This window comes from Ursus americanus, chromosome 14, assembly GCF_024610735.1.
Source record: "Ursus americanus isolate L20-20 chromosome 14, mUrsAme1.1.p, whole genome shotgun sequence".
NCBI lineage: Eukaryota > Metazoa > Chordata > Mammalia > Carnivora > Ursidae > Ursus > Ursus americanus.
In genome coordinates, this window is record NC_142140.1 from 72,020,554 (window position 1) to 72,031,850 (window position 11,297).

Below are 11,297 nucleotides of genomic sequence, written 5' to 3' on the forward strand. Positions count from 1 at the left end.
ATCCCAGAGCACGTGAACTGCTCCTTCGATTGAAGTACAGGAAAACCTCCACACCACAGGCGGCTGCATGACCACCCTAGCTGGTCCAACTCCCCCAAAGAGGACCCCTAAGCTCACAGAGTTTCAAAGCAGGAAGGGAGATGTGGAAATGGAGTCAGCAGGCTGCTTGCTGAGATGGCATCTGCCTGTTAGAAGAGTTGTCCGCAGGCTCTCACGAGGAACCACTTCTACCTGTTTAGACCCTAGAGAACCCCCTCCCTGGAAGCATGCGGGATTTGTAAAGCCTGGGGAGCAGCAGAGAGACAGGAAGGACGGACCTGCTGGCTGAGGTGAGTGAATCAATGCTGGGGACCAAAGGGCCAGGACATGCCCTGCCCACATCTCCCACCCACCTGCCCATCAATTTGGGGCAAGAACTGCGCTGCCCTCTACCTTCCAGCTGTTTCACCAGGCCCAGGGGCACAAGGACTTTGATTCCCAGACAACTGTCCCAAGGACACCAGCAGTATAGTGGCTTCTCTTAATCCTCTCCTACCTTGTTGATGACAACTCAGACACTTCGTGCAAAGTGACTTCTGAAATCAGGATCCGCCACCGCCATCCATGGGACCTGCACTATGTACTTCTCGGAGCTTGGCAGGGGCTCGGAGGTGACTGTTGTGCTGACCACTACCCTCTGGAGCAGCCCATGCCCTCTAATGGTAGGTCTTAGGCTAACGGCACCTGGCCTCTTCACTTCCTATCCTCTACAAATTCTTAAAACCAGCTCCATCTTATTAAAAACAAAAACAAAAAAAAAAACACAAAAAAACAGTTCAATCTTTATACTTGAACATGTTCTGAAAATCAAACCCACAGAAGCAAACTGACTATGGCCTTTCTGATCCCGAGGGGCTACTGTGAGGAAGTTGCTAGGGTGTGCCAAGCAGCTCAGCAGGAGAGGAGGCAGCTTGGGCTTTTGATCTGTGGGTGTGGAGGTAGACAAGAAATGGAGCTAGAGGGTCAGCTGTCCCACAAAACCATGGAGGCAGGTCCCCTCTCCGGGCCTGTGTTGGAGAAAACGAACCCCACTTCCTGAGCGCCCCCCAGGTACCCGAGCATTTACAAATCCGGCGCTTGCCACTTCTTGCATCATCTTCGCCACCATCACAGGCACCCAGGACATTATACAGTCCCCAGTTTTCAGAGGAAGGACAGAGACACTGAAACTCTGAGTGACCTGCTCCATCAGTATAAAAACAGAGCCAGGATGTGAACCCAAGTCTGAGCTGAAAGCCCCTAATGTCGACCCTTCCGTTCCCTTACGTGAGCACATTAAATGAAAAGTGGGACTGTGTCAGATTTCTAGGTCAGAGCAGGTCTCCAAGCGGAAGACAAACGAACGCCCCAATCCCACTGAGCCCTGAGGCTCCCCACACCCCAGGTCACTCACCAGCTCCAGAAGCTCTGGCTGTGGCACCTGGAGACCCAGGAGACGTGGACTCTTTCTCTGGTTCAACTGGGACTCCTGGAAGTTGCTCCCCCTTCCTCCGGCCCCTTTAGCTACTGGCCAGGACCATTTGGAGGTAAGACACCGTGTCTGAAGGGTGCCACACAGCCTCCCTGGTCTGTCTGATAAAACCAGTGCTTTAGGACCTACAGAGATCAAGGACACAATATTTCCTGATTCTGAATTCCTTAGGGGAAAAGTAGTGCTTCCTGTTCAGGGCTGTGCCAAAGGTGTGGTCACTGCCACAGGCCGGCAGCCCGCTGGGGGACATGGGGCTACCCTAAGGCTGAGAAGATTTTGGCCTACGTGATGACCTGTGAAATGTCCTGTACCACTACCCTCCCCACATGTACCCCAGCTACTAAGAAATCCATGTCAGGGCAAGGCCCTGTTTCTGATAGCAAAGGTTAACACTTTTTATCAGACACAGGGAGGTCAAAGAGAACTTTGGAAAAACCCACACTGGCCTTCCTGTAACCTAGGCAGGTCACTGAACTGGGTCTCAGCAGCCCCATCCGTTAATTGGGGACAACCCCTCACCTGCTTAATTATGGGGGGTGGGTATCGCCCGGCCCCTGCAGGCCCCTCCTCCCAGGGCTAGGAAGTAGAAGTCCATTGCGCAGCTTTGATTTTGTTTGCAATAGCCCAGCCTCCTACAGCAATAGTACCAGGGGAATAAGTTCAAGCAGCTTTCCCAAGAGGAGGGAAGACAGGTTCCCAGTCTCACAAAGGCTGGCACGGGAACGGTGTGGAACTAGGTTCTACGTCCCAGCCCCACCACTAGGCAGCTCGGTGACCTCGGACAGGCAGTTCCACCTCCCTGAGACTCCACGTCCCCCCTCTACGGCGCCCATGCTGCTACCGGCCCTCCCCAGCTGCTGAGAGTGGAACGGGACGATCACAGTACATGGCACGTGACGCAGCACAATGAAGGCTCCGGAGGATTCGATGCGCCCATCTGCTCACTCCCGCTGCAAGCTCCCCCCAAAGACCAGGCAGGCCACCACCCAGCAAAGGGTGCAGGCGCCAAGCTGAGCATGAGGGGAGAAGGGAGCTGGAAGGATTACAGGCTCCAGGCAAAAACCAGGCTGTGGTTTCATGTGAACTAGGATGACCCTGATGGAAAACCAGCAAGTGGTTTGGAAGATTCCAGTTCCAGTCTCCAGAGATAAAATGCCAGCAAATCAACCCACTAGCTCTCTTGCCCCCAAAGGAAGTGATAATATAAAGGGAGTGGTGAGGCTGGGCATTCAGAGTTTCCATGCCAGGGCAGCTGTGAGATCGTCTACAGATCATCTCACAGAAGCCTAAGCTGCTAAAACTGGAGGAACCACAAAGTCTGGGGCAGGTTTCAAACCTGCCCCCCGCCCAGCCTCCAGAGATGACCGGGGGCCCCACAGGCAGGAAGCAGAGGTGGCTGAGCGGCCAAGTTCCAGGCTCCAACCTCATGTCACCCAGAACCATGTCACTTTTTCTGTTTCACACATGGCATTTCCATAGGAGATTCCTCTGAGTGAAGGCCGTGTGATTTAGTGCAAGTCTGAAAACTACTGACCTGGTCCAACTGTGTCATTTCAGATGGGAAAGGGAGACTCGGAGAGTGAGTTGCCAAGCCTAAAGGAAAAGCCTGTTTTCTCAGGTTAAATGCTTCTCAATTAGCATCCAGTGCTCTTCACCGTCTCTTGTGCTGCCCCCCCCCCCCCCCCCCCCCCCGTTTAGGATGTTGGCCGGAGGATGTAACCTCTCTCGTCTCTTTTCTCTGGTTGCAAGGTCTCTTCTCTTTCAAGACTAAATGGCAGCTTGGGAACAATTTAAAGATAAACATTCCCAGTCAAATTTCTTTATTTCAGCTAAACAGCATCAGGGTTCTAGTAATCAGGAAACAGCCCAAACAAAAGCTACTCCCCACACAACAGGCTGTCAGCGTGCTTCCTGGAATATTAATTACCACAAAGGGGGTTCAGCAACCTCCACAGGCCTGGCCAGCACCTTCCATCCATTCCATTAGCAGACCACTCCCTGGAAACAGAATGGGGGCACCAGCTTTATAGGTGGGAAAACGAGACTCCGAGAACCTAAGTGACCTTCCTGGGTCACCCTGCATGTCTGTGCCAAGAATGGAACATAGGTCTTTGATTGTAGTCCTTCTGTGTGGCAAAGGAAAAAGAACTCAGAGAGAAAGGTCAAGTAGCAGGCTAGAACACAGGGAAAAAAGCAGCTAGAATACAGCTGCAAAACACTCCCAAACACAAAGGGCTGTGTCAGAATGCAGTGACCGCAGCCAGCAGCATGCCTGGAGGGGGCATGCCAGCCTGCCCCCCAGGCTCTCACCAGCTCCCTCCAGGACAGGCCCTACCGGCACCCTCCTTTCTCTTGCTTCCAGAGGGGTAGTGGGGATCAGAGCCAAAGAGCCCTCAAACACCGCTAAAAGGAGTCCGTAAGAAGATGTGCCGTTCAAAGAAAGCAGCCCCAAAAGTTGGCAAGAGACACCAAGCAGAGGACACAAACAGGAGTAACAGCAGGAGAGAACCGTTCCAGGAATCCCCTGACACAGGCTGTCTGCAAGACACCCCCAAGAGAGAGGAAAAACCCACAAGCACAGCCCTTCCACTCAGTACTTCCCCTGAGGGTCTCAAGGGCCCCAGGGTGGGCACCAGCCACATGTGGTTCCTGAGCTCCCAGAAAGTGGCCAGCCTGAACCAAAAAGTGCCGAAAAGGTAAAATAATAACTTCTTCACATGTTGAAATGGTATTTTGGATATGTGAGGTTAAATAAGATATAATTAAAATTAATTTCATCTACTTGTTTTTACTCTTCTAATGTAGCAAGTAGGAAATTTTTAATTACAAATGTGGCTCACGTAACAGCCCTACAGCACAGGGCTAGTCTAACCCATAGGTCAAATCTAGCCCCTGGGGTGTTTTTTTTTTTTTTTTTCTTTTCTTTTAAGGTCCCAAAACCAAGAACAGCTTTTACATTTCTACGTGATTATGTAAGTACCTTCATAAACTCTTCAATTTTGGCCTACAAACCCTAAATCTTTTAGTATCCGGCCCTTTAAGAAAAAATTGGTCAATCCCCTGGTCTAGACTCTAAAACAATCAGATATTCACTCCAATGACACCAGGAGCAGAGGACAGGTTTGCGATGCATGCGTGTGAGCAATTCTTGCGTGCTCATTTTTAAAAATTGAGGTAAAAGTCCCCTACTGTAAAATTAACCATTTTAAAGTGAACAAGTCAGAGACGTTTCATACATTCACAATGCTTTGCAACCAGCTTCTCTACCATGTTCTAAGACATCTAGTCACTCCCTCAAAGAGAACCCCGACCCCATTAGCAGGCACTCCTCTCTCCTCAAGAACCCTGGTAACCACTAATCTGCCTTCCATTTCCATGGCTCTACCTATTCTGGACATTTCATGTAAATGGAACCGTGCAGTATGTCATCTTTGTGCCTGATTCTTTCAGTTAACACGTGTCTGAGGTCCATCACATTGCAGGCTGGTCAGTCCTTCATTCCCTTTTTATAACTGAAGAGTCCATGATAGGGATATACCACCACGTTTACCCATTCATCCACTGACGGCTACTGGGGTTGCTGCTACCTTTTGGCTATTATGAACTGTACTATTACAAACATGCATGGATGTATTTGTTTGAATACTTGTTCCCTGTTATTTTGGATACACATTAGGAGTGGAATTACTGGGTCATATGGTAATTCTTTTGAAGAAATGTCAAACTATTTTCCACAGTGGCTGCACCATTTTCCATTCCCATGAGCAATGCATGAGGGTTCTAATTTCTCCACACCAACACTTACTACCTTCCCTTTTTTAATACAGCCCTCCTGGTGGGTGTAAAGTAATATTTCACTATAGTTTTGATCTGCATTTCCCTAATGACTAATGATACTGACCACCTTTTCCTGTGCTTGTTGGCCATTTGTAAGGTCTGGGATTTCTGACATAGCCCCTGCCAAACCATCTACCAATGTGCACATAAATTATAAATGTTCTCAAAAGGGTGGGCATGAAATCTCCCCATTGCTTACAAGATAAATGTTCAGTGAAATAAAGAAGTTCCATGCCCTAGAATTTCTAAGAATGTCACAGGGATAAAGGGAAAGTCAATGAAATGATTCAAGTCCTAACCCACCCACCTCTGTGTATAGGCCTCTCACCCCAAGACCCCAAGCAGCCCTGGCATTGGAATGCCACACAGCGAGGGCACAATTAGACGGAGAAGTCTGAGAGGAGATGCAGGAGGACTGGAAGAGCCCTGGCAGAGATCAAGACCAAGCTCTTCATTCTCCAGATGGGAAAACTGAGGCCTGAGGAGAGAAAACAACCCAGCCAAGATCCCACAACAAAAACAGTAGTAGAAGGAACTAGAACTTAAGTTCAGATGCAATGACTCCTTCCACAAAAGGCATGCCTGAAGTCGTACAAGTTGGCAGAAGGATGAAACATCACGGCAAATGAATACCCACGACGAACCCCAGAAACGCACACTATGGCTGGGACGAGGACCTGGGAGCCAAGAACCCTGGGCTCCAGACCTTCTACTCCCACTGACTGCAAACCCCTGATTCACCTCTCCACCTGCTCCCCCTCGTTTCACTCTACATGGCCTCCTGAGTGACTGACTACACTCACTCCCACGATTTCAGAATTCCTACCAGTCCCACAGCCCTCATCTACCTCTAACCACCTGCTTGCCTGAGCGGGTGTCTCCACCTAAGGACCAAACTAGACCTCCACCTCCATGGGCTCAAATTCACTGTATTAATTTTGTCTCCTCCCCACCCCACAAACCTACTCCCTATCTGTTATTCTCAGTCTTTGTTGAAGGTACTTAGGTCTCCTCAATCCCCACTTCCAATCAACCACCAATATTCTGTCCCTAGTGTCTGATGACTCCTTCCATCCTGGCCAACACAGACCTTTACTATAATTTATCTGGACTATTCAAGACAATCTTTTAGAGCTCCTACTTTTATGCCGAAATTATTTTCCTAAGACAAAACTCCAATGGATTAGAAAGTTAGGCATAAAAATAACTATAAGGGAACTACACACATGAGAATAGTTTATAATTTTGAAAAAAAAAAAGACCGTCATAAGCACTAAAATAAAACTATAAACTAGAAAAAATGGAAATCTAACTGCATACTTATTTAAAACTACTATATGAAAAAGAGAAACGACTATATATATAACATTAGAACGGACACCGTGGGAGAAAATACGTGCAATACAGGACAGGTTCAGATTAAGATCTAGAGCAGGGGTCAGCAAGCTAGAGCTTACAGGCCAAACCCTATCAGCTGCCTGTCTCTGTAACTCTGTAAATACAGTTTTATCAGAAACAGCTATACTCATACGTTTATGTATTGTCTAAAGTGGCTTTGCACTATGACTTTTACACTACAATGGCAAAGTTATATAGTTGCCACAAAGATCATATGGCCCACATGGCTAAAATATTTACTATCTGGCCTTGTAGAGAGAAAATCAGTGGACCCCTGACCTAGAGTACAGATGGAAAGCTCCTACAAACCTACTGGGGTGGTGGTGGGGGGAGGGGGGAGGGGATCAACCCAACAGAAAATCAGGCAAACAGTATGAATGGGCAGTCCACACAAGAAACAAAACATACACCATAAATATGGTAAAAAAGAGGCTTAACCTCACTGGTAATTAGGGAAATTATTAAAGAATTAAATCATCTGATAATACCCAATTCTGGCAATGCTATGACACAGCCTTTTTTGGAAGACAACTTAGTGATCTATAAAAAAAAAAAAAAAAAAAATTCAATGTGCTTGATGTCAACCCAGCCATTCTATTTTTAGCTATCTGCCCCCAGAGAAATACTTGCATTCGTGCACGCACACACTCACCCAAAAGCATTTAGAAAACTGTTCGCCAAAGCATTCACCGTTTGTAACAGCAAAATCCAGAAGTAACCTTGCTGTCCATCAATAAGGGAATGGTTAAAATATGATCCTTCCCTGTTGGCAAAATCTGCAAAACCATTTTGGGATATTTATATGTCGGACCATGAAGAGAGCTGTAAGACATGTACTAAGCACAAAAAAAAAAAAAATACGTTGCAGAGCAAATACATATATAGTTTGGGTTAAGTAAGGGTTTCAACCGTGTATTCGAGTCCATATGCATGTAGAGAAACGCACAGGACTGAAGGATAAACGCCTTAAAGAGGCGCCTCAAAGATTGCTGATCTATCCTCCAGCCTTGAAGGTCTAAAATAAGCTCAGGGCAGGGAGGGGCAGCAGGAAGCAGGGCCTTGGGGGAGAGTGATGGGAACCAATTGGCTGAGGTTTTCTAATGGAGCCAAGAGGATGAGAGTAAGGCTGGGGGAGGCCGGATGCAGAGAGTAGCAGCTAAAGCTGTTGGCAACAGCCCTTAGTCTCCCTCCTTCTCTTTTCAAGAGCAGTTTCTTCCTGAAAGATCCCAGGAGGTAGAAGGCTGGCCTAATCTCTACCGGCACAAATAACCCCACTCATTATTTCAGAAACTACCATCCCAGTTGTGCCCTGGAGGACTCAAGCCTGTTTAAAATCCACCATTCGACTGTGAATAAAGTTGAAGAGTACAGTACTTTAAATCTGCAACACTCTCTCTTGATCCAATTAATAATCAACAGATTTTTTAAAGAAAATTTAACAGATTCGACTCAAATAGGCAGAGCCCATTCCAGTTTATCTAAGCCTAAGAATAAGAAAACAGTCCTTACGATCCAATCTACCAATTTTGGCAGTTGCCTGGGATAACCAGGAAACTCTCTCAAAACAACCCTTGCCAAGCCCATAAACTTCCTAAATCCAAGTTTACTATTCTGTGGGTGATTTTTGTTTGTTTGTTAAATTGTAAGAGAAAAGAGTTTAATAAGCTACCATGCCTTGCTTTCACAGGGTGAGAGAGGTAAGCTAGGGATCCCTACTCCCAATTTATAGAAAAGGAAAAGAAACTATACAAAGGCAAAGGGACTTACTCAAGGTCACACAGCTGAAAGTGACAGTGAAGACAGAAAAAAGGTCTCCTGACTCCTGGGCCAAGGCCCTCATCACCACATAACTGCTTCCCCCCAAAAAGGCATTCGGTTGAGAAGAGAGTGTGTCCCTGTAAAGCCCAACCCAGAATACCTTACCAGGAAGCGAAGTTCTACTCTTCCCAAACTGACCTGGCCGTCCAACCCAAAAATCTATGACTGTAGCCCTGAGTGTTCGGTTAAGCTTTTTTTGGTTTTAGATGAAAGGAGTCTTTTCCTGGCTGCTGGGATTCTGATCTCAGAGGAAGACACCATGTCTTAGGCCATAACCCCTGCCCTGCCACCCTACTCTGGTCTGCCATGTAAACAATTCAAACCCTGTGAGTACTTAAGTAGCATTAAAAACAGCCAGGCTGTACACTTCAAAGCAATGTTTTCCATCTAAGGGGTTCTTCTGCAAAAGGAGCGGCTACAACTAGGTCACACTGGACTGGAATGTGAAGGGAGCTCCCCTGGCCTCACTGGGGGAGGGGGGGAACGAGAGAAAGCTCTGAAGAACACTGGGACTGGGGGAGAGGCAAGGAGGGGCCACAGACACATCCCAAGGGGTTGTAGACAGGCTAGGTCAGGAAATCCAAGGAATCTGCATAGCCCAAGGACCTCCAAGTGTTTCCAGAGAATCCCCGGGATCCTGAGGATTCTCGGGAACACTGGGGGCTCAGAGAGTAACCAGTACAGGGGTTCCCAAAGGGCAGTGGGGACTTCAGCCCAACTTCTTAGGGAACTGTTACAATACAAATTCCTTCATCTCCTGTATCACTCCAGGAATGGGGCCCCAGGACTCTGTATTTTTAGACTGTGACTCTGATGCCGGTTGGGGAGCTACCGAACTAGTCCAAAGCACTCAAATGACAGATAAGGCCAGGAGAAGTGAACGGACTTTCCCGAAGGCCCGCAGGTCTCTTTATTCCTTGCCAAGCGACCAGAGAGATAGGAGAAAGGGTGGGGAGAGGAGCCCCCAGCTCTCCCATCAACGAAAAGCCCTCCAGTTTAAGTTCAAGAGCAAGACCCCCCCCCCCACTTCAGGACCCTTCACCACCCCTCTCCCATCATTGACAGTGACAATGATTTAGAAAACGGGCAAACTGGGTCTGACAAGAGGGAAGCCCACAGTCCACCCAGACAGCCCTACTCCCTTGGCCACTCCGGGTGGACAAGTCTAAGTCGGGTCCTAAAACGGACTCTATGGGGGGTACTGCGAAGCGGCAAGCAATCCCCAAGCGCTTTGTTCCTCCTAAGAAAAACCAGGCATTTTTGAGTCACCCAAAAAGCATGAATCACACGGCAGGGCTATGGGAACGGGAAAGGATGTTATTTTTTCGGCATACTTGAGGATTTTCCCTTTGTCCCCGCTCTATCAATACACTTCCCGCTCCCTCCCTCCCCCCCCCATCTCCATCCTCACTACCCTCCCCAGGACTAACGTACATTTTTTTCTGCTCCGTTTTTATTTTCCCCGGGAGCCTTCAGAGGCACCCCCACCCCCGCCCGCCTCGGGAACTGGGTAACGTCCGTCTCCTGTCCACAGCAGGATGGTGGTCTCACGGGCGTCAGAACTGGGGGGAGGCGGCCAGCGCCCCCGGCGAGGCATTCTCGCCGGCCTCCGACGACGGCTTGCAACACCTAGCGGGGCGGCTGCGCGCCGGGAAACTTCCAGCCCGAGGGGGCCGCCGGGGGTCGGGGGCCGCCCGGCGGGGGACCCGGGTCTCCACCTCCGGGTCGGCTCCGGGACCCCCGCCCGCTCACCTGCGTCAGGTCCTCGTCGTTGAGGAGATGCGACTCGCGGGGCTTAAAGCAGTTCTGACACTTGCTCTTGTTGAAGATGTTGGCCTGGAATTTCCTGCACGGGTTCTCCTTGGCCGCCGACATGGTCGGCGCGGCGGCGGCACAGGCCCGGCGGCCCGGCCCGGCGCGCGCTCCGCGGCGGACGGCGGACGGCGGCTGGCGGGCGGCGGCACCATGCACGGCGGGCTCGGGGCGGACTCAAGCCGGGCTCAGCGCGGGCGCCGCGGCATGCCCCCGCCGGCCGGCCGCCTCACAGCCGGGCCGCGGACGCAGGCCCGGCCGCGGCCGGAGCGCGCCCCCGGCGGTCAGGGCGGCCTCGCGGGCGCCGGGATGCGGGCCGGGCCTCTCCTCGCGCGACGGCGCGGCGCTGCACGGCGCGCCGGGGCACCTCGGCGCCGAGCCGGGCGCCCGGGCCCTCACAGAGCGCGCGGTCCCCGCCGCCCGCCCGCACAGCCGACGCCCGGCCGCCGCGGGCCCATGGACGCGGCCTCCCGGGCCCGCTGCCTCCCCGCGCTCCGGCCCGCTTCTCAGGCGCCGGGTCGTTGCCGGTCCCCGGAGTCGGTCCCCGCCGCCACCGCTGCCCTCGGCGCCCAGCGGCCGCAGCAAATGGTAGCGGAGCGCCTCGCGCACTCCCGGGGCGGGGCGGGCGGGCGGGCGCGCGGGCGGGCGGGCGGGGGAGGAGGGAGCGATAGGGGCAGCGCGCGGGGCGGGGCCGCGCCCTCCACACGATCGGCAGCCCTGCCGACCAATGGGAGGGGCGCGCTCAGGCTAACAAAGAAAACCTTTGACCAATGGAAATCGGGGGCGGGGACAAAGGGCAGCCGGGCGCAAGGTAACTTGTGTAGGCGAAGGAAGGTGGGGGCGCCGGGATGGGACGTTCAGGTTTGGTGGACTGGCGCCGAAGCTGGCTGCGTCCTGACAGCTGCAGGGGCTGGGGCGGGGG

At 51.3% G+C, this 11,297-nt stretch overlaps 1 protein-coding gene across 7 annotated transcripts in view; it reads right to left on the bottom strand.

Annotated features, from left to right (window-relative positions):
- Positions 1 to 10,576, bottom strand: part of MPRIP (myosin phosphatase Rho interacting protein) — a 148,887-nt gene extending 138,311 nt beyond the window's left edge. For 4 of the 7 annotated variants that reach the window (XM_045778160.2, XM_045778155.2, XM_045778158.2 and 1 more), the window contains exon 1: positions 10,316 to 10,575. In XM_045778160.2, the coding sequence (XP_045634116.2) occupies positions 10,316 to 10,438 (123 nt within the window). In that variant the 5' untranslated portion in view covers positions 10,439 to 10,575. Of the gene's footprint in view, positions 1 to 10,315 lie in introns of all 7 variants that reach the window. The other 3 variants (XM_087867705.1, XM_087867706.1, XM_045778161.2) reach the window with 2 other exon arrangements.
- Positions 10,577 to 11,297: the final 721 nt, after the last annotated feature.